At 40.9% G+C, this 22,662-nt stretch overlaps 2 protein-coding genes across 12 annotated transcripts in view; both read left to right on the top strand.

Moving 5' to 3' along the window:
• Positions 1-22,662, top strand: part of usp9 (ubiquitin specific peptidase 9) — a 37,689-nt gene that overhangs the window by 7,318 nt on the left and 7,709 nt on the right. For 4 of the 11 annotated variants that reach the window (XM_075479187.1, XM_075479192.1, XM_075479186.1 and 1 more), the window contains exons 3-37: positions 1,191-1,336; positions 1,794-1,873; positions 2,839-2,951; positions 7,086-7,304; positions 7,951-8,066; positions 8,188-8,439; positions 8,543-8,678; positions 8,771-8,923; positions 9,509-9,613; positions 9,741-9,947; positions 10,060-10,196; positions 11,134-11,172; positions 12,801-12,934; positions 13,027-13,117; positions 13,372-13,485; positions 13,581-13,809; positions 14,684-14,779; positions 14,901-15,112; positions 15,407-15,647; positions 15,741-15,890; positions 16,043-16,163; positions 16,287-16,417; positions 16,699-16,977; positions 17,088-17,219; positions 17,477-17,614; positions 17,803-17,969; positions 18,104-18,212; positions 18,343-18,489; positions 18,627-18,773; positions 18,887-19,094; positions 19,194-19,414; positions 19,668-19,855; positions 19,983-20,156; positions 20,263-20,404; positions 20,575-21,331. In XM_075479187.1, the coding sequence (XP_075335302.1) occupies positions 1,191-1,336; positions 1,794-1,873; positions 2,839-2,951; positions 7,086-7,304; positions 7,951-8,066; positions 8,188-8,439; positions 8,543-8,678; positions 8,771-8,923; positions 9,509-9,613; positions 9,741-9,947; positions 10,060-10,196; positions 11,134-11,172; positions 12,801-12,934; positions 13,027-13,117; positions 13,372-13,485; positions 13,581-13,809; positions 14,684-14,779; positions 14,901-15,112; positions 15,407-15,647; positions 15,741-15,890; positions 16,043-16,163; positions 16,287-16,417; positions 16,699-16,977; positions 17,088-17,219; positions 17,477-17,614; positions 17,803-17,969; positions 18,104-18,212; positions 18,343-18,489; positions 18,627-18,773; positions 18,887-19,094; positions 19,194-19,414; positions 19,668-19,855; positions 19,983-20,156; positions 20,263-20,404; positions 20,575-21,331 (6,031 nt within the window). The remainder of the gene's footprint in view (positions 1-1,190; positions 1,337-1,793; positions 1,874-2,838; positions 2,952-7,085; positions 7,305-7,950; positions 8,067-8,187; positions 8,440-8,542; positions 8,679-8,770; positions 8,924-9,508; positions 9,614-9,740; positions 9,948-10,059; positions 10,197-11,133; positions 11,173-12,800; positions 12,935-13,026; positions 13,118-13,371; positions 13,486-13,580; positions 13,810-14,683; positions 14,780-14,900; positions 15,113-15,406; positions 15,648-15,740; positions 15,891-16,042; positions 16,164-16,286; positions 16,418-16,698; positions 16,978-17,087; positions 17,220-17,476; positions 17,615-17,802; positions 17,970-18,103; positions 18,213-18,342; positions 18,490-18,626; positions 18,774-18,886; positions 19,095-19,193; positions 19,415-19,667; positions 19,856-19,982; positions 20,157-20,262; positions 20,405-20,574; positions 21,332-22,662) is intronic. The other 7 variants (XM_075479194.1, XM_075479191.1, XM_075479189.1 and 4 more) reach the window with 6 other exon arrangements.
• Positions 3,769-5,925, top strand: LOC142396111 (zinc finger BED domain-containing protein 4). The gene is made up of 2 exons (XM_075478646.1): positions 3,769-5,604; positions 5,743-5,925. Exons 1-2 carry the CDS (start codon positions 3,935-3,937, stop codon positions 5,903-5,905), a joined length of 1,833 nt encoding a protein of 610 aa, XP_075334761.1. The 5' UTR covers positions 3,769-3,934; the 3' UTR covers positions 5,906-5,925.

Raw genomic sequence — 22,662 nt, 5'->3', positions numbered from 1 at the left:
TTCTGGTGCATTGAGTTTGGAGTCCCCCCCTTTTCTTTTTTTTTCGTGCGCGTTGTTTTTTTCCCAGGTCGGAACTACATAAAGGAAGGCTTATTTCACGTTCATTTGTTAGCTGCAAGTATATCGGTTAATAAAAAAGCCCAGATGTGCAAGTACACTCACCTGTTAGCTAACTGGCATTCAAATCAAAGATCATTCCGAGGTTTTTGTGATGATACGAGTGAGGGTTTTAATGAGCCAATGTTACCCATGGCTTTTGCTTAAAATGGCTGGTTGACCATTATTCCTTTACTCCTCTAAAACATTATGGTGCCTGAAACCTGTGTTTGTACCAAATGGATTTTGCTGTTGGATAAAGCAAGGCACTTTAATTCCTTTCGTGTTTCTTTCTTTATTAACTTAATGAGCAGAAAGTATTTTATCATCTGTACATAATGGACCCTTTTAATTGTATGGCAGTATAGCAATAAAAAAAAAAATAGAATCTTGTATTACTATATGCCATGTATTAATGATATTAATATTTAATACTTTAAATCTCTCTGTAGGATGTAAATCTTCATCAGTGTTGTGATCCAGTCTAATTCTTGGGTTTTGCGTGTAGTTTGGAGATAATTTAATTATTTTGGTGCACTGTGTCCCGAACCTTACTGCATTACTGACAGTTTAGCTAACTGGTTTTGTTGAGCGTAATTGTCGAAACACAAAAGAGCAGAGAAAGGTTTGTAGGCCTTTAAAGTTTGAATTGGATCTACTAACAATGAACTTTTTTTTTTTCTTTTTTTTTTTTTTTGTGAAATGCTAATACTGGGAATTGCAGCTTATTAAATGTTCGTCTTTGAAGCTGTTCATCTTCAAAATGTTGTACAGGTGCAGATATTATGAGATGAGCTGCATCAAGTCCCAGCTAAGCGTATTCAGTTATGTAGTCCAAAATTTCGCCAAATGCTTGCTTTTCTCAAAGATGGGCTCCAAAGTAAGAAAAATGTTCCCTTTATCCTATTACTGATGCTGCATTTTGATATTGCTTAGCTCAGGCTTTTTCTAATGTATGCTGCATGCAGGATGCACTTGATTATGAATTACTTATATGTGAGAGGTCTGAAGAACTGACTCCACTTTTCTCCCGAACATTACCTCTTGGAATTAGTTTTTTTTTCAGCTTCTGATTTTGATTTTGATTTTTCTAGACGTCATCTCCAAACTCATCTAATGAGAACTCTCCAGTGAGCCCACCAGATGAGCAGGGCCAGGGGGATGGGCCCCCTCAGCTGGAAGAGGAAGAGCCTGCTTTTCCTCACACCGATCTAGCCAAGCTTGATGACATGATCAACAGGTATTTACTTGCCTCTTGACTAAGAGGTTGCATCTAAACTCGTATGTAAGCCAGTGATACGTTTTACTCTGATTAACTGTTGGAGCATGCCAAGTACTTATCACAGTTCTTTTCTTCAAGGGACCTATCGTTTCCCATATGAAGCTATGTGTTTACACAGTTTGCTATATGTACACATTTTTGGATTCAAGTTGAAACTTTGGCAAATCGGGCTGATGCATCTTGAGCTCAGTTCGTTGCACCTCAATCACAAACCAACTAGCTTCTTCACCACTGAGTGTGTTTGAGAGTTTTCTAGACATTTAGTCTGACAGCAGCTATACTCTCACAGGGGAAGAACTTAACTGACAGACAAATGAGTTTCTTAGGATGCAGGTAGACCATGCAGCATCAATGCTTTTTACATAGATATGTTATTTTTTTCCCCCTGACAATTGATGTCTTTTTGCTTTCCCAGGCCTCGTTGGGTTGTTCCAGTTTTGCCAAAAGGAGAGTTAGAAGTCCTCTTGGAAGCTGCTATAGACCTGAGTAAAAAAGGTAAGAATGTGCAGAATGTTCTTTTGAGTCCATGCTTGATGGCATTCATTTCTTACAGTCTGTTGCTTTTAAATTAACTCTAGGCCTAATCTTGCAAGACAGGTTAAACTTACATGTAGGGGAAAAAAAATGACCCACCTGTTATTTAAAGTTTGAATTATTCTCTCGGGTATGTTTTTTTTTTTTTTTTTTTAAATCATCATATAGCTGGAAAAGAAAGTGTTTCTGATGACACCTGAAAGACCTGGACCTATAGACTGTTGGAAATATTAAATGTAGCTGGAATTAGTGACATTGTTTGTTATTACAATAATCTATATGACTCTGTGCATGGGTTTTACAATATATACGAATGATAAATAATCATAGCAGGATCAGCCTTTTGCAAATGTCCAGAAGCTTGTCACATTGTATATTTGTTGGGGGGTGTCGTGTTTCTTTATTTTTCATTTACTTACCGTTTTTCATCTATGACTTCAAGTAACGTCCTGCACCCATTTGTAGTAGGGAGAGTTATTGTTTGCCTCAGTCCACGCTGACTGAGAGGAGACCCCTTTCTAATGTAATTTTGGCAAATGATTGCAGGGAGGCTGTGATTCACTAGCCACATTTTTATGAAAACATGTTATTCATATTTCAACCAGGACTGATAGGAGCCCTCAGCACTCAATTCACTGAAATGAAATCAAGTTATGAATCAAATTATTATTATATCAGAAATATCGATTTGATATTCTATGTACCAGAATTCAGAAAGGAAACATTTCACACCATAGAGTAAAGGTAACTATGGCAAATACAGCCTTGACACAGCTACTTCATACTGCAGATCCTCATATTGGCTTTTGTTAAACATTGCAAGAATTAAACCAAATGTTTATACAAGGTAAAATGTGTTTTTGTAACATGTTTCGTGTGAATGGTTTGATATAATACAAAGGATCTTTTTTTTTTTTTCCTTGCAGGACTCGATGTGAAATGTGAGGCATGTCAGAGGTTTTTCCGAGATGGTCTAACCATTTCCTTTACAAAGATCTTGACAGACGAGGCGGTCAGTGGCTGGAAGTTTGAGATACATGTGAGTTTTCCTTTGTTACCTTGTCTCTCGGTCTGCTTTTTCAGATCAAGGAATCCACATTAGACAATCAGCCTAAGGTACATTAAAATGAAATTCCTGTTTTAAGAATTATGGCTTGATTATGTAATATGTCCGTAAAAGCCAATTCATAGGTAAAAGATGGTGGTCTGTGAAATTGGATCCTACTTTCAATTCCTGCTGAGCACATAATCTATTACAGAAAGTGTAAAAGTTGACACGAAAGGTTGACAGAAATCTGTATTATTGTTAGACGCTCTGTCTGAGCATGACAAATAATACTTTTATATCATTGGATATATGCACCGTTCAGAACTGGGTTTTTGTCTTTCAATTGGATTTTTTATTTAGTTGTTGCAAAGCTGAGGCAAAGAAACAGCATCAGCAGTGATCAATAACTTTTTGTTAGAAATAGATTAGACAGGCTGTTGTGTTGTAATAGGGAGATTGATTTAAAAAACTTTTTCACAATAGACCAATGAGACAAGGGACTATTTGGTTACTAAGGCATATGGGGGAAAAAAATGACACCTTGATCGTACCTGGTGATCTCAGTTGCAGACTTTGGTAATGGTTCATTATTTACAAATATCCATTATCTCCATAAATTAGAGGTGCACCGAATATTCGGCAACCGAAAATATTCGGCCGAAAACACAAAAAAAAACACATTCGGCTTTCGGCCGAAAGCCAAATGAGTGGCCGAAATCGGAGGCCGAATAGTGGTGACGCGAAATTATCCAATTTTTTTTTTTTTTTAATACGCAAAATTATCCAAGCAGACAACGTGCAGTGACTGAGTGATGAGTAAAACAGACAGCTCTCTCTCTCTCTCTCTCTCTCTCTCAAACACACATTCACACACACACACACACACCTACCTACCTTACGTACAATGACAGAACCGCGGGAACTAAGCTAGGGGCGAACAAGCGAGTGAGCTACAAACTGGCGCATCCTTAAAAATGTCGTTGGTGTGGAAATATTTCAAAGTTCATGAGGGGGAGAATAGATTTGCGGTTTGTGAGGAGTGTAAGACTAAAGTGTCTAGAGGGGGTCTCAGTGCTAAAACTTTCAGCACGTCAGGTCTGATCAATCATTTGAAGTCCAACCATCCTTCAAAATATGAGGAATACGCGAGGGAGACCAAGAGGAAAGCTAACACAGCTAAAACACCTTGCACAACTCCATCAGTGGCTGACATATTTGAAAAGAGCAGGAAATTCACAAAGGACAGTGTCAAGGCAAAGGGAATTACTGAGAAGGTAATGGAATACATGGCTTTAGATGACCAACCATTCAGTGTTGTGGAGGATGTGGGGTTTAGGAGACTAATTCAACACATCGAGCCCCGCTACACCTTACCTAGCCGACGCTACTTTGCCGATGTTTGCCTGCCAGAGCTGTACAACAGCATCGCCAGTCGTGTGCACGAGCTCTTGGCCAAAGGCAGCGATCCACCTTACATGAGCTTCACGACTGATATATGGAGCTCTGACGTCAGCCCAACAAGTATGTTGAGCCTGACGGCGCAGTGGGTGGATGAAGACTTCCAGCTAAAGCGTGTTGTACTCCAGTGCCAGGAATTCAAAGGCTCCCATTCCTCAGTGGCCATATCGGGCGCGTTTAACAGTATGTTTGAGCGCTGGGGAATAGACAGCACTAGAGTGCACGCAGTTGTCAGCGACAACGCTCGTAATATGGTTAAAGCCATGGATGATAGCGGCCTGAGAGGAATACGATGCGTGGCCCATACTTTGCAACTTGCTGTCAATGAAGGTGTGTTGAGCCAGCGGAGCATTGCTGACATAGTATCATCAGGGAGGAAAATCGTAGGCCACTTCAAACACTCCCCTTTAGCATATTCTCGCATCCAGGCTATTCAGGAACAATTCGGCATGTATCCTAAACGTTTCCAGCAAGATGTCAGCACCAGATGGAATAGTACGTTCTATATGCTACAGAGCCTTTTTGATCAAAAGCAAACCCTGGCAGCCTACATTGCAGATTACGATCTGCCGGCGACATTCACCCCTTACCAATGGCAAATAATTGAGAATGTTCTCTCTCTCCTTGCGCCATTTGAACAGCTGACGAGAGAAATTAGTTCAGCCAAAGCATCCGCTGCAGATGTCATCCCCTCATTTGCAGCGCTGACGCGTCTGCTGAAAAAAGAAGTGGAAACCGACCACGGGGTGAAAACAATGAAAACAGCACTTTTAGAAGCTCTTGACCGACGTTTTAGCCAGACAGACACAGAGCCCCTGTTCTACATAGCAAGTGTGCTTGACCCCCGATATAAGGATCATTACTTTGACGTTGACAAGAAACGGAGAATGAGGGAAATGGTGCGTGCAGAACTGGACTCGCTGGCAGACGGTGAAGTGACGTACAGAGAAGGGGCTGTGGAGACTAAAACAATCCGCACCGAGGCCGAGTCTGCCCCCTCACTCTCAGACATGTTTGATGAAATCCTCCAAGAAAACGATCCAGATCCTCCTAGGCAGACGAGTGCCACTGCTCAGCAACTGGACTGTTACCTGTCAGAAGTCCTCATCCCTAGGAGTGATGATCCACTAACATATTGGAGGACTAATCGAGGGCGCTTTCCTGCGTTGGCACGGATGGCACGCAGGTAATAAATCAATAGTCACAGCACTTAAGACTGTAGCAATATGTACAAAATCAAAATACTCAGGGAATTGTTTATTCTCTGTAGCCTATTAGTTTTTATTGCTTGACAACTGAACCTACAACATTGTTTCCATCCAAGGTACTTGGCTGCTCCATGCACAAGCACAGATAGCGAGAGGCTGTTTAGTGCTGCATCCAATGTCCTTAATGAGAGGAGGAACCGACTGACATGCGACAAAGCAGAGAAGTTGTTGTTCGTGAAAAAGAACCTGCCACTGTTCCTGAAGGAGCAGGCTACCTAGACTCTATGCCAAAAAGGACACTCAGAAAATTTGTTATATTGCATGTTTTTACATTTTTGTGTTGGAACGATTTTATAATATGTTGTATTTTTTGTTGTTGTATGAAATGAATGGAAAAGTTATAGAGTTATAGTTATTATTAGTAATAACTTTTGAAGATTTCAAATAAACATTTATTTTCTTTGAAAAACATGTCTAAACATTTATTGTAAGGCGTAGATTTAAGCAATATTTAAAAATGGTGAAAAATCTAACTTTAGATAACTTAAGTGAACTGTAATATTCGGTTTCGGTTTCGGTATTCGGCCAAGTGATTAATTATTATTCGGTTTCGGTTTCGGCCACAAATTTTCATTTCGGTGCACCTCTACCATAAATGCCACTTTGTGACTGAATTCTGTGAAAGCTTGTCTGGAATTCTGTGATGAGTCAGTTTCATATTGATTACTCGTAGCTGCTTTCCTCAGACATGTGAAGCAGTCGGGAGCCATGTCATTAGCATTGTGCTCGTAGCGTGTTTAACAGGCACGATTAATGTTTTTGTTGTTTTTACATGACACATATTCAGACTGGCATGCAAAATTACGACACCACAATTTTTGTATCGTGAGTGAAGCGTGAGACCTTATTTTAGGAGTCAATTCCGTTATTGACTGCTGAAGATAAAATAATCTAAACATTAGGCTTTCCTTCTCTGGTCTTCCATATTCGTAGTTCTGTTTATTCTCTGTTGCTCTCGCAGGTGTGTTTTCATACATGGCGGGTGATTATTTAAAGCTCCCCGAGCTTCGTTGCGTGTATGATGTAATTTCACCTGACCAATCAGTGGACAGCACTGATCACGTGACGTTTTAGCACCGACTAGACCCACCTCTGAAGCAGGTACTAGCCGGTGCTAAAAATTGTAACGGGTCCCACCTTCAACCCGCGGTGGAAAAGCTCCCAATCAGGGTAGAGTGGGACCGTGTAGAGCTGTATAGGTACAAAAATGTTCGGTGGAAAAGGGGCATAAGCTGATCCTTCTTGCTGCAATTTTATCTATATTTTAATGTTTTAACCCTGGTCTATTTTTAGCAGTACGCTTTACACAAATATTGCTGTTACTTGAGTGGATTGACATTATGTAATCTAATTTGAGAGATAATTGATCGTATTTTCAAACCCCATTAATGTCCCACAGAGGTGTATCATTAATAACACACACCGATTGGTGGAGCTGTGTGTGGCCAAGCTCTCTCAGGACTGGTTCCCTCTACTGGAGCTGTTGGCCATGGCCACCAACCCCCACTGCAAGTTTCACATCTACAATGGCACACGGCCCTCTGAGACTGTCCCTGCTGGAGCACAGCTGGCTGACGATGAGCTCTTCGCCCGACCACCAGACCCACGATCTCCCAAGGTAAATGACTGTGACAGTTGATGTTGCCTTAATAATGCTATAGGCTGTGCAAGGCATTGATTCACAGTTTGTTATATATAGTAAATAAGTAGGTGTATGGAAAATTAGAAATGATTTTGTTGAGCAGTGCTGAAGAAACTTGATGTCCCTCCCTTCAAGGACAGTCAGCCTGGGTTTCTTCCTCTTAAAAAGAAGTCATCAAACGGCATTTTAGTCTTTCTCTGAGATTACTCGAGATAAATCCCTCTTTGGAGTAGCCTGATGATGAAAAATATTGAAGTCACTGTCTATGAGACATAAAAATCTCGTTTTATAAATTAGACTGTGTAAAAGAGAAGGCAGATACACCAGGGAATAGGAATTTTACAGATCAAGAGTGATGAATACAACGTGGGCACGGGGTCATTATGAACAGGACTGTAGCACTGCTTGCCTGTCTGCCTTTGTTGGCAGGGGGCCCAGCACTACTTGGAGTCTTCTGTGAACTGTCAATTCAGAATTTGGTACTGTTTGGTTGTTTAGGGCTGGCATCAAATCAGTCCTCTCTTTAAAACGAAACAAAAAAATCCTTTTTTTGGAGGGGCCATTTTGACTGTAGCTTTTCCTCTTCCAATGTGTCTTTTTTCTTTGTTTGTTGTCTTCACAGGGCTGGTTGGTGGACTTAATAAACAAATTTGGCACGTTAAACGGGTTTCAAATATTGCACGATCGCTTCATGAGCGGCCAAGCACTGAACGTCCAGATCATCGCTGCACTTATCAAGTGAGCCTACTGGAAATGCGCCATACTCCGTGCCATGTCCCGGATTTAAATCAAACAGTTTTGCTGCATAGTGCTTTTACTGAAAGTGTTTTGATTTGGTTTTCTGTCCTCTGTGTTACAGGCCTTTTGGCCAGTGTTATGAGTTCCTCACGTTGCACACAGTAAAGAAGTACTTCCTTCCAGTCATCGAGATGGTGCCCCAGTTTCTAGAGAATCTAACGGATGAGGAGCTAAAGAAAGAGGCCAAGAATGAAGCCAAAAACGACGCACTGTCCATGATAATCAAGTCTCTGAAGAATCTGGCTTCTCGTGTACCAGGGCAGGAGGAGACGGTGAAGAATTTAGAGATTTTTAGGTTAAAAATGATTCTTAGGTGAGTATCAAAGTTTTGTCTGAATGCCTTTAAGTTCATGTTGTTATCATACCTCCAACCAACAAGATTAGATGTTAATTGAGCTCTGAATCGTTATCCCCAGGTTATTGCAAATTTCTTCTTTTAATGGCAAAATGAATGCACTAAATGAAGTGAACAAGGTGATCTCCAGTGTGTCCTACTACACTCATCGGCATAACCCTGAAGAGGAGGAATGGCTGACTGCTGAGCGCATGGCGGTAAATGTGGCTTCTAAAATGTATGCCTCGATTCAGCGTTTCATACCTCCTTTCTTCGGTTAATTTCTCCTTGTCCGTTCATCCTGCTCAAGGAATGGATTCAGCAGAACCACATCCTGTCCATTGTGCTGAGGGACAGTTTGCATCAGCCGCAGTATGTCGAGAAACTGGAGAAGATCCTTCGCTTCGTTATCAAAGAGAAAGCGCTTACCATGCAAGATTTGGACAACATATGGGCTGCACAGGTGCTGTGCAACTAAGCATATTTTAGAAAAATTCATAATATGCAGACCATTTTATAGAATATTGTAATTAAAGCAATCATTTTTAATAATATTTAAAATGGTGATATAGTGAGCATTTTTAATTCTTTAGCTCCTTTTGATGGTTATTTTGCATTGCAAAATGCAGCTCATTGTTCCCTGAAATATTATATGATCAACTGTGTACCCAGACAGCCGGGAGGCAACTTAAGCAGCAATTCACTTGCATCCTGATACCTCGATGTTATGTAGTTTGAAACCCACAAAGAGACGTACAGGAGTTCAGCTCTGCCAGTCGGACAGAATGTGTTTAAAAATTGATCTTGGAAGTTTTAAATCAACTCAGAATCTGAAAATGACTTTTTCCCCCTTCACCCCTGCTTCCAAGATGCACGGAGAACGGAAATAGTTTGAAATTGCCAAAATCCCATGTGATTGATGTTGTGAAACTGACCCTAAGCTCGTTGCCTCTATTGGGGCTAGACGGGCTTTCATCAAATTATTTCTGGGCGTAAATCAACCGTTTCATAACCCAATAGTTGCATTTTTGCCCGTGTTTCTGTGCAGGCTGGTAAACATGAGGCCATTGTCAAGAATGTTCATGACCTGTTGGCCAAGCTGGCGTGGGACTTCTCACCTGAGCAGCTCGATCATCTTTTTGATTGTTTCAAGGTAAGAGTTACTGTCATCAGTCATAGAATATAATGAATTGTACCTTGTTTGTTTCTGGTTTAACTACAGCATTCCTCTGAATCCTGCTTGTTGCTCTGAATTTGCTTGTTCCTCTTCTGCTATACAGGCAAGCTGGACCAATGCCAGCAAGAAGCAGCGTGAAAAACTGCTTGAACTTATCCGGCGCTTGGCTGAGGATGATAAGGATGGTGTGATGGCCCACAAGGTCCTCAACCTGCTGTGGAACCTGGCACACAGCGATGACGTGCCTGTAGACATTATGGACCAGGCTCTTAGTGCTCACATCAAGATATTGGATTACAGTTGCTCACAGGTACATATAGGGCATTTGTGTCAGTAAATACATGCAAAGGCATGAGACCTATGTAATACATAGTGAGTGTACTGAACTCTAAATATAGAGGATATTTTCTTTTCACTCACAGGACAGAGATACCCAGAAGATTCAATGGATTGATCGATTCATAGAGGAGCTACGAACTAATGACAAATGGGTGATTCCTGCCTTGAAGCAAATCAGAGAAATCTGCAGCCTCTTTGGAGAAGCTCCTCAAAACCTCAGGTAAGATTATGGTAGAAATCTATTTAATTTGGAAAAAAAAAAAACACATACTGGACTGTTCTCTGGCCAGTTATTTATTTTGAAATGGTAATCGATGTTGTACTGACTATAGATATTTGTTTTGCTCGACATGCTTCAACGCCTATTAGAGAAGCAGTTTAGTCATTGTTAAGATTTTTATCACCTATGCAAAACTGCTGCGACTTGTCGATCTCGCATTTAAGAGGAGAGATGGCCTCTCATTTGAATATTTTACAGTTGAGTTTTTCAACGCATTTTATTGCAGCTTCGGCGTTTTCTGTGAGAGGCAATAAGTCCCATTGAATCCTGCATTTCAGAAATGCACTAATATGCTGAAAGGAGTAGAAGCCCATGAATGTAAATTAGTTGCTTTAACAAATTTCCTTTAGCCATTGAAACTGCCCTCTTTCGTGTGCAGATAACTTTCTACTTATGCCTAGTTTGGAAGTTAAGTACAATCAGCCAAAATCCAATTCTCTCTCCCCCCCCCCCCAGACATTTTGACTTGTAACAGTAAGTTATGTTATTTGTTAGTATAAAAAATAAATAGGATTCCATTCAATTGAAATGTTATAGCAAACAAAAACGTATGATGCCTGTATCCTAAAATCAGTAAGACCCTGGATTTAGCCATGCCGAATCGTATTATTTACACCTGAATTTTCCCTGCTAGGTTGACCGTTATTCAAAACGTACTCTTTTCTGAAGTCATGTCATTATATGGCCGTTTTGTCGAAGAGCTGTAGGTCCAAAGTCTGCAGACTTCTCAAATGTTAAAACTGATTTGAGGTTTCGAAGGTAAATTTATGAAATCGGGTCGATTTGAGATCATTCTGTACAGTGATCAAGTTGTTTTGATCTGAAATAGTTGTTTAGTCGCTGTAGAAAATATGTAGTATACTTGTTGTTTTTTCAGAAAGAAAATGCCAATTAACATACAAACGAACTTAGTCGGGTAAGTTGAGTGCCAATTCCAGGGTTCTTTTTTCCTTGTTATGTCAGTTCTAACTTTCTCTTTTGACATGTTTATTTTAAATTTGACACGAAATATAAATCTCTGCTTAAGCAATTCCTCCTTGGGTTTCATCTCAAATGACTTGTTGCTCATCCGGACCTGCACATGTGAGGTGAAATCAAACAAGATTGACAACATTGAGACACAACTGTTACTGTTTACTTTTCTCACTAATACGTAAACATGTAGCTCTAAATTTTAAGGGTGGGATAGAAATGAGGTCAAAAGAGAATATTTGGTCATAAATCAGTATCACTAAAAGTTGTTAGATGTCTGTGAATAGTGTGATTGTTGTAATTTCAAATGTTTGTTTGTTTTTACTACTTTTATATTATTTGATGACGATGGTTTTGAAATATGAACAAAACAGAAAGTTCACAAGTTTAAGTTTGATGTATAATATGCAATAATTTCAGCATATTTATGAGGCAACATTTTTTAAATGTTGACCGGTATGAAAGTGCTCATACTTGTTTGAAAGTGCTCATACTTGTTTGAAAGTGTTTTCATGAGTGTTCCTGTCGATGAAACGTGTGCTTTGACTGCATTCACGTCAAATTCAGCAAGACGGCACCTTCCCACGACACTGTCCACAGGCATAGATATTCCTAAGACATCAAAATAAGTCCTATTCCTCTGATGCATTGCTTTGTTCATATTAACGCCAGTGAGCTTTCCCGGAGGGGTGAAGTTGGACGACTTCTACACGTCATACCAGTAAAATGCAGATATGATTTTAAATTGGAGAGAATCGGGATGCCGTCACTGCATTAAAGCCAATTACCAAACATATATTGCTTGTTAAACCTATTGATTTTCAAATACTTTAGAAAGACTTGCTGGAAGTTTCTGTTCAGTTCAAGCCAACGTGTACACAGAGTTGTTCTTTCGATCTAGATGGTCGCACAACTTAATGTAAAGTCCTTTGAGATGAAGCCCCACTCTTTACCATGCCATCTTATTTCAGCTCAAATGATTCTGTGCAAAATATCAGAGGGATTTCATGCCTTGAACCCACTTATTTCAACTTTATGAAATATCTGTTGAATTGTTTTTCAGCATTTTTGTTTTAGCCAATTTATGACTTTTGTCACCTCTGCAATCCGTTTAAGATTAATTGGACATGTGGTGACCGTATTCAACAAAATCAAGTTCACTTAATTGTGCCATGAGATTGTCCTTAAATGTCTGAAAGACACTGATGTGGCTCTTTGTACTGTGGTGACTACTGCCTCAATTTAAGGCTTAATTGGTCTCAAATTTGGTTTTTAAGCCAAAAAAACGTTTTTATGGAATCGAGGCAAGAAATGGCCTTTATTGATATTTCTTCTTTTGCTGGTTATTCTATGACAAGCAGATGGATACACACATGCACAACACAAGCTGCTTTTTTTATGTTTCCTGTGGAAAATTAAATCAGTGTTGCTATGTTTTCTAAATCGGGTGTTTACTGAAATTATTTTGATCCCCGTTTCATTCTCAATCTATTTTCTGTTTCTTGCTTTCTCAATCAATATGCTTTGTTGTCTCCCTCACGACCAACTCTCCTCCTCCTGCTCTGTTTTCAGTCAAACTCAAAGAAGTCCTCACGTGTTTTACCGCCACGACCTGATCAACCAGCTGCAGCATAACCATGCTCTGGTCACCCTGGTGGCTGAGAACCTCTCAGCCTACATGGAGACCATGAGGCAGTTATCCAAAGGTAGTTGAAAAGCTCGTTTTCATAGTTGCCGAGGGTAGGATGAGAAGTGTGTGCTGTCTGCAGTCTGATTGTTCATATATGTGCTTTTCCAGAAGAACAAGCAGAGTTTGACCCCCAAACAGTCAGACCAGGAAGCCGCTACAGTCATGTCCAAGAAGTACAGGAACGACTCAACTTCCTTAGGCATGTAACAAATTGTCCCACAATCGAATACATTCATAAATTAAAGATCCGATAGCATACATGAATATAAAATAAATTTAATCTAAAACTCTTGATTTTTGTGCAGACACTGCCTTTTTGCTTTATTTATTTATTTATTTATTAGAAAAGTGGGATGAATATTCATGACATTGTCTACCAAAGTTTCTGTTTATACTCTGACCTTCAGGCAACTAGTATCCATAATTAATTTTTATTTCTTGTTACATTACCAGGTTCCTATTAAAAGATGGCCAGTTGTGGCTGTGTGCCCCTCAGGCTAAGCAGATCTGGAAGTGTCTCGCTGAGAATGCAGTGTTTCTCTGCGACCGCGAAGCCTGTTTCAAATGGTACATTTTCATTCAGATTTCTCTTTGCCTTTGCCGAAGGACGACTGGAAGGGAATCCATTCATTCCACATATTTTCTTTATCCTGTCATTGTAGGTACTCCAAGCTTATGGGTGATGAGCCAGACCTCGACCCAGACATCAATAAGGACTTCTTTGAGAACAATGTTCTGCAGTTGGACCCGTCTCTGCTGACAGAGAATGGCATGAAGTGCTTTGAGAGGTTCTTCAAGGCTGTCAACTGCAGAGAGGGCAAGCTGGTAGCAAAGCGCAGGGCCTACATGATGGATGACCTGGAACTGATAGGCTTGGACTATCTATGGAGGGTGAGCAGTGTAGTTGCAACAATGACAGACAAATTTGTGTGCATCTCTTTTTTTTTGTTTGTTTCATGCACACTTGTTTAGAAGATTTTATTATCAGACCAATTTTAGAGAGGAAGCTACACTAATCAGACATTGCATTATTATCTCCTGGATAATAGAGGTCTGACTAGTCTGGTTTTGGACAAACACCACCCTCAGTGTCTGGAAGTAAAATGTTTCAAATAATCTATTTTCTGATATAGAGGCTGAAGCCTTTCTTTACTTTAACTGCTATGGGTACCAGGCTTGTGTTGGAGGCAGGTCTATATTTCAAGTTCCCATAGTTATTACTATGACTTGTCATATTTTTCTACATTGCCTTAGTTTTACTTTTCAAAATAAAATCCAAACGTTTGCACTTTAAACACGCCTCGGTTCCACGTACCATGTGTTCAAATATGAGCCGACCAGATGTCCATTCATGCCTACAAGAACCACTTGGTCTCTAAAAGCTATGCAGCGTTGTTTTTGTTTTTTTTCCCCCAGAATTTTTAATCTGTGGTGAATTTCACAGAGAAGTTAACAGGAACGTGAAGAGTAATCTTTGAATAGATCAAATAAAAATGACAAATTGTGTTTTTTCATCTTTTATTTTGTATGTTTGTTTGTTTTTTACAACGCTTGCACGTTATAATGGCAGATACGTTGATTTTTGTCTCACGCTCCTGCTCACATAAAGATTAGAGGGTTCATTACCGTATTTGTAAACCTGAAAGATCTTCCATTCATTTTCACCATTCCAGATGCCAATGAAAAATGGGCTCGCAGCTCTGAATTTGACAGTTTGCCTTTTTATCAAAACTGACTTTTTTTTTGTCATTTCTTTTTCTCTCAGGTGGTTATTCAAGGAAGCGATGACATTGCAAACCGAGCCATAGACCTCCTGAAAGAGATTTACACCAACCTCGGACCAAAACTGCAAGTCAATCAGGTACTGCAACTGTTTCTTATTATTGTTGGTTAATCAAGTGTTTAAAGAACGCTGCATTTCATGTCACGGTAAGGGTGCTATTTTTCACCCTTATGTTGTTGTTTTTTTTCCCTCCCTTCAGGTTGAGATTCATGAAGATTTCATCCAGTCGTGTTTTGATCGTCTGAAAGCATCCTATGACACCCTTTGTGTGTTGGATGGAGATAAAGACAGCATCAACTGTGCCCGCCAGGAGGCCATCCGCATGGTGCGCGTTCTCACTGTGCTCAAGGAGTACATTAATGAGTGTGACAGTGACTACCATGAGGAGAGGACTATACTCCCTATGTCCAGGTACAGTTGGAATGAGATTTTGCTTAATTTATCATGAATACATTATAACATGATACTGCACACTAACTGATGGACTTCTAATGACAAGAATGAATACAATCAACTCTGAGACAAATCATTACAAATGCAGGCACTTCAGTTTATTTATTTTTTTTACATTATTATTTATATATTTTCAAATTTTGATACACTGTTGTCCCACATTATTTCTTTGTTCCAGAACAAGATCTGTAGAATCATGGTGTTGTGCCCTCACTGTTTCACTTAAAGGTCTTTATTCTGTTTATCTTGCAGAGCTTTCCGTGGGAAGCATATCACACTGATCGTACGTTTCCCTAACCAAGGGCGTCAGGTAGATGATTTGGATATCTGGTCACACACCAATGACACTATTGGCTCGGTACGGCGTGCCATTCTAAATAGAATAAAGGCCAATGCAGCGCACACAAAGATTGAGCTATTTATCGGTGGGGAGGTGGTTGATCCAGCTGACGACAGAAAGCTGATTGGACAACTCAATTTGAAGGACAAAACGGTAAGGCTCTATATATCCTTGAGCTCAGGGACACAGTAGTTTTCAGCCATGGCATCAACATTGGATGAAACACATTGTCATTCTTTTCTGCAGCTGATCACAGCCAAGCTGACCCAGGTGAGTGCCAACATGCCCTCGAGTCCAGACAGCTCATCTGACTCCTCCACTGGCTCCCCTGGTAACCACGGAAACCACTATAGTGATGGGCCCAACCCCGAGGTGGAGAGCTGTCTTCCTGGCGTGGTAAGGAAACGGCACTGATTCTGTGTTAACTATTTAAACAGGCATTTGTTTCTTTTCCATGTTACTTCCATGTATGTGTACTATGATTGCTGTGTTAGAATTAACCACACCCCCATTATGATGAAGTGGTTTTGTCAAATTCTGTTTTACAGATCATGTCACTGCACCTGCGCTACATCTCCTTCCTGTGGCAGATAGCTGACCTGGGCTGCAACCTTAACATGCCTCAGCTTAGAGACGGAGCTCGAGTTCTCATGAAACTCATGCCCCCTGGTATTTATGTACTCCTGTGTTCACAATATTGTTCATCTGGTTTGCTTAATCATCTTACTCTTACAATAAAACACATTCAAGTTTAACTCAGTGGTCATGTCTGTGCTGTTTCTGTGTACTCAGATAACACTACAGTGGAGAATCTCAGAGCTGTGTGTCTGGACCATGCCAAGCTTGGTGAGAACAGTCTGAGTCCTTCACTGGACTCGTGTTTCTTTGGCCCCTCACCCTCACAAGTGCTCTACCTCATTGAGGTGAGGCTCAGTGTACTCTTGTATCACAAATTGTGCCGCTTGATGTGCCTTTTTGACCTAATTTTTGTCTTTCCCAGACTGACTAGCCTATAATGTAGTGGTTTGCCACTGTATTTACTATTGCAGTACCTTTTGAATATGTGGCCCAGCTCATGATGCAAGTTTTTGCGTTAACTAGTTACATACATCTCCGTAAACTGTGTTATGTGAAAACTCGATGGTTTAGGTGTCATGTCTGTTAATGTAACAGAAGAGTCATGCTACTCGCGTTCCTTTTGCAGGTTGTGTATGCTTTGCTGATGCCAGCCAGTGCCACGCTGGGTGAGGATGCCAGTGACTTCCAGTACAACTTCTTGAAGAGCGGTGGTCTGCCCTTGGTGTTGAGCATGCTCGCCAGGAACAACTTCCTCCCATCTGCGGACATGGAGACACGCCGCGGGGCTTACCTGAATGCGTTAAAGATAGCTAAGCTCCTCCTCACTGCAGTTGGCTTTGGACATGTGAAGGCTGTGGCTGAGGCCTGTCAGCCCAATGCAGAAGGAAATATTCCTGTCTCTCCGGTTAGGCTTTACACATAACTCGCACAGAGACAAACCTGTATAACTGGTTCCTCGTTGGTTACATGTCAAAACCTTAACATGTATGAATCTGTCTCCACGCCTGTTTACAGATTAATCAGGCCACTCATGACCAGGCGCTGGTTCTCCAGAGTGCCCTGCAAAACATCCCCAACCCAGCTTCAGAATGCATGCTGAGAAATGTGGCCATTCGCCTAGCCCAGCAGATTTCTGATGAGGTAACAGTAAGTTTCCAGGAATTCTTTTTTTAAAGGCATATGCAAGATTGGAATACCTTAAACTTGTCATGGTAAAGAGTTTTGATTGATGGTTTTAATATTTTGTCTTTTTTTTAAAAGTCTAAACACTGCTAGAAATGGATAGCAATGGTACCTGCTATTTAAAATGAGACATTTAATGTAACAGTGGTCATTTGTAAAAGGTGAAAATGGACTTTAAGAATGATAGTAATAATAGACTATGGAAATGTATTTTTCATCAGAATTTCTTCCAGGCATCGAAGTACATCCCAGACATTTGTGTGATCCGAGCAGTACAGAAAATTGTTTGGGCATCAGGCTGTGGTACAGTCCAACTTGTCTTTAGTTCCAATGAGGAAATCAGCAGGATATATGAAAAGGTAACATTACACTTCTGTATTACATTATACATTATACTTCTGCATGATGTAAGACAAAGTTACAGCAACGCTTGATAACCAAATGCTTGATAACCAAAGGCTATTACGTTAAAAGATTTCAGTCCGACCAGCAGGCTTGAGCAAGTTGTATTTTTCTTAATATTTTTCAATGATTGTTATCTTTGTAGACAAATGCAGCCAAGGAGCCAGATGGTGAAGATGAGCAGGTGTGCTGCGAGGCCTTGGAAGTGATGACACTGTGTTTCGCCCTCATGCCCACAGCTCTTGATACACTCAGCAAGGAGAAGGCTTGGCAAACCTTCATCATAGACTTGCTGCTACACTGCCACAGCAAGTAAGTATAGCAGGATGAAATCTATGCTTTGCTGAAGCATAAAGGTACTGAAATGTCGGATATTGATCCCCTACAGCCTTTTATAGCTCTGTCAGAAAAACATGACGCTATTGTGAAAATCTGTCTTTCAACAGATCTGTGCGTCAAATGGCACAGGAGCAGTTTTTCCTTATGGCAACTAGGTGCTGCATGGGCCATCGACCTCTCCTTTTCTTTATCACCCTCCTCTTCACAGTGCTGGGGGTGAGTGGCTTTATTGCTTATGATTTTATGTCCACCGCTGGTTTTTCCTCGTCTCCTGGATTAATGCAGGAGCTCCGCACATAAACTGCTTACCCAATCCTAATTTTGACTGGTCCATCTTTGTGTCCAGAGCACAGCGAAAGAGCGAGCCAAACATGCTGGGGACTACTTCACTTTGCTCAGACATCTACTGAACTATGCTTACAACAGCAATATCAACCTGCCAAATGCTGAGGTGCTGCTCAACAACGAGATTGACTGGCTGAAACGAATACGGGTAAGACGACCCTTCCAGTTAAATATTAACCATGAAATTTTACTAGATTTTAGTCATTGTGTTGTATTGTGTCCCGTGTAAATCCTGTTTAAGTTTGGGGTGGAGTTGATGGAACACAATATGTTTTCATTCACTAGGATGAGGTTAAGAGGACGGGAGAGACTGGTGTGGAGGAGACGATTCTGGAGGGCCACCTTGGGGTCACCAAAGAGCTTCTAGCCTTCCAAACACCGGAGAAGAAGTATTACATCGGCTGTGAGAAGGGAGGAGCCAACCTCATACGGGTACAGCAAACCAGCCGTCCCTGAAAATGTTGATGAAAAGAAATCGGAATACCATTTATTCACTCTCCGACCAATTATTAACATGTTTTTCTTTTCCCTTTCTTTTTGATAAGGAGTTGATCGATGACTTCATCTTCCCAGCGTCTAATGTTTACTTGCAGTACATGAAGAGTGGCGAGTTCCCCACAGAGCAGGCCATTCCAGTGTGCAGCACTCCTGCTTCCATCAATGCTGGCTTTGAGCTCCTGGTGGCTCTGGCTGTAGGCTGCGTCCGCAACCTGAAACAAATAGTGGACACTCTGACTGACATGTACTACTTAGGTGGGGAAACATATCTGTAGCTGTTTCACTCATGAGTCCCCCTGACAACTTGTCACTTACAGTTTGCTTACGGGTGTTATTGTTTCCCTCTGCATTCAGGGTGTGAGACACTGACAGAGTGGGAGTACCTGCCTCCAGTGGGGCCACGACCCAACAAAGGCTTCGTAGGTCTGAAGAATGCCGGCGCCACTTGCTACATGAACTCCGTCATCCAGCAGCTGTACATGATCCCTCCAATACGCAATGGCATCTTGGCTATTGAGGGCACGGGCACTGACGTGGATGACGACATGTCTGGGGATGAGAAGCAAGAGAATGAGGTACTCTCAGAAATTGTGTCTCTCAAACCTCACTGTTCATCCTTTCTCAGCATCCAGTTACTGACTAAATGGCCAACTTCAAACTCATAGGCCATGTAGACTGAGCGTGGAGCTGAGGGCATCATAGATTTAGTATAAGTTTTCATTGCAAATTAATTTATACTGGTCATCATATTATTCTTTTCTCAATAAAGATGCTGAACAGCTTTGGATTTAGATATCATGTGGTCTGACATATATCACTTCTCCGCAGAGTAACGTAGATCCTCGTGATGAGGTGTTCAGCTACCATCACCAGTTTGATGATAAACCCTCCAGTAAGTCAGAGGACAGGAAAGAGTACAACATTGGGGTGCTGCGCCACCTACAGGTCATCTTTGGCCATCTTGCTGCATCCAGACTGCAGTACTATGTCCCAAGAGGATTCTGGAAACAGTTCAGGTATTTTAACAACCCACTTACTTTGTTTGGGCCTAGAATGAACAGGTTTAGCAGTTACTGATGTCATAATACCTCCTGTTGATTTGATTTTTTTTTTAATTTATTTTTTTTATTATTTTTATTTTAGATTATGGGGTGAGCCTGTTAACTTGAGGGAACAACATGATGCTCTGGAGTTTTTCAACTCTTTGGTGGACAGTTTGGATGAAGCTCTGAAAGCTCTCGGTCACCCCGCCATGCTCAGCAAGGTGTTGGGAGGATCCTTTGCTGACCAGAAGATCTGTCAGGGATGCCCCCATAGGTGAGCACTGTTATTTCAATTCTCTTTACTAGTGGAAATGACTATTTAAGACATTTAAACTTAAGACTTTTGAGTTCTTTTAAACTGATAATAATTATGTGTTCAGGTATGAGTGTGAAGAATCATTTACAACACTCAATGTAGACATCCGAAACCACCAAAACCTGTTGGACTCCATGGAGCAGTATGTTAAAGGAGATCTGCTGGAAGGAGCCAATGCCTATCACTGTGAGAAATGTAATAAGAAGGTGAGATTATGATGTCCCTCTGGTTGATAATCAATTTTAGAATGTAATGTTGTTAACTTTTACTTGATATTTAAAAAAATAACAATTTTTTTTTTACTCTTAATTGAAACAGCATTTGGAGGAAGCAGTGGTAGCCAAAGTTAATTTGTAATGTTTTCCCTTCTTGTCAGGTTGACACAGTTAAGCGTCTTCTGATCAAGAAGCTGCCGCCTGTCCTGGCCATCCAGCTCAAACGTTTCGACTATGACTGGGAGAGGGAGTGTGCCATCAAGTTCAATGACTACTTTGAGTTTCCCAGGGAGTTGGACATGGAGCCGTACACCGTAGCTGGTGTAGCTAAGCTAGAGGGCGACGACGTGAACCCAGAGAACCAGGTGATCCAGCAGAACGAGCCGTCTGAAGCCACAGCTCCAGGCAGCTCCAAGTATCGTCTGGTGGGAGTGCTGGTACACTCAGGCCAGGCCAGTGGCGGACACTATTATTCCTACATAATCCAGAGGAACGGGGGTGATGGTGAGAAGAACCGCTGGTATAAGTTCGACGATGGTGATGTGACTGAGTGCAAGATGGACGATGAGGAGGAGATGAAGAACCAGTGCTTTGGAGGGGAATACATGGGGGAGGTGTTTGATCATATGATGAAAAGGATGTCATACCGGAGGCAGAAGCGCTGGTGGAATGCTTACATCCTGTTCTACGAGCGTATGGACTCACTGGACAAGGACAGCGAGCTTGTCAAATACATCTCAGACTTGACCATCTCCACCACCAAGCCGCATCAGGTCAAGATGCCCAGTGTCATCGAATGCAGCGTCCGCAAGCAGAACGTCCAGTTCATGCACAACCGAATGCAATACAGCCTGGAATATTTCCAGTTCATTAAGAAACTTCTGACCTGTAACAGTGTCTATTTAAACCCTCCTCCAGGTATGCATCATTTTTGTTTGTACAGATAAATTCAGCAATTTATTAGCGAATCCTATTTTTTTTTTTTTTCTGATTGTATCTTGAGAATGGATAAATAACTATAGGTAGCCACATAATCTTTACTCAATTTCAGAAGCATACATACATAAAACTTGTCCGCTGCTCCAGATATTTTGATGTTTGTTTATTTTAGCTGTTCTATTTATCCAGGTAAATCCGATTGAAGTTAAAAACCTCTTTCAAGAGGGAGAAGAAAGGGCCAAGAACCACTTTTGTGAATAAATACAGAACAGACAACTCATAAAAACAATACTAAGAGTTGTAAAATAAGCCATGTACAAGAGAAGTATCAGAAAAGGAATTGTATTACAAATGTACAGCTCAATGTCGACAGAATGTTAGTAATTTTCTGCCGTATTATTTCCTATAGATACACAGAAGCACATCCCTCCCCCAGTTATGACTGTTCCCTCGGGGGCTTCTTTGATCCTTTGAACACTTAATTCCACATTTCAAAGCTTATCACTTAGAGATACAGCAGCTTTCAGAATAATTGTATTACCAATCTCTGACTTTCCTATCTTAACCAAAAAAAAAAAAAAAGGGGGGGGGGGGGGTGACACTTCAAAGTGATTTTTAATGTACAGAATCACCATGGGAGAAAACGAGGTATAAACATCAGAGAACCTCGCTGCCTTTGTGTCGCACGTATTAAAACGGTGCTTTACTGATCAGGCCAGAGCCCAGTATTTCACAGAAAAAATAGTATCCAAGAGGTGATCACCAAAGAAGCACTTCATTTGGACTTCAGAAAGCAAATCTTCATGGATAATGTTAGTTTGTTTTCTGCTGTTTATACAGCCAGTATGTCATTTACAAATTTTACTTCACTAACTGTGCACGATCTCTCTTTGTTAAAACAATCCTTTGGATTGCTATTTGAGACGAATCCACCTCTCATGGATTCTCAAACATTTCTGTTGATGTGTATAACCTGCTGTCTGCTTTTCCATGTTTCACCTAGTTATTGTTTTGGATAAAACGAAGATGACAAGAATGAGAATGAATAGCCTTACAATTTCCGGGCATATTTTCCCACCCAGTTCACAGTATTGTGTCGCATGCATAAAATACAATCCATATCGCTTCTGCGTTCCATTACACTGGATGTGAAACCAGTTTTATTTGTGATGGACAAATAGCAAGACGTATACATTTAAAACTAATTGAAACTGGAATGAACACCCTTTAAGCGGTTGGTTGAAGTTCTACAGCGTGGCATTGACTATTTGACTTCATGTCGAGTCCTGGGATTTGAAACAAAGATTGCC

This window comes from Odontesthes bonariensis, chromosome 12 (assembly GCF_027942865.1).
Source record: "Odontesthes bonariensis isolate fOdoBon6 chromosome 12, fOdoBon6.hap1, whole genome shotgun sequence".
NCBI lineage: Eukaryota > Metazoa > Chordata > Actinopteri > Atheriniformes > Atherinopsidae > Odontesthes > Odontesthes bonariensis.
The sequence above is the reverse complement of the archived record's forward strand: the minus strand, read 5'-3'. Positions and strand labels throughout refer to the sequence as shown.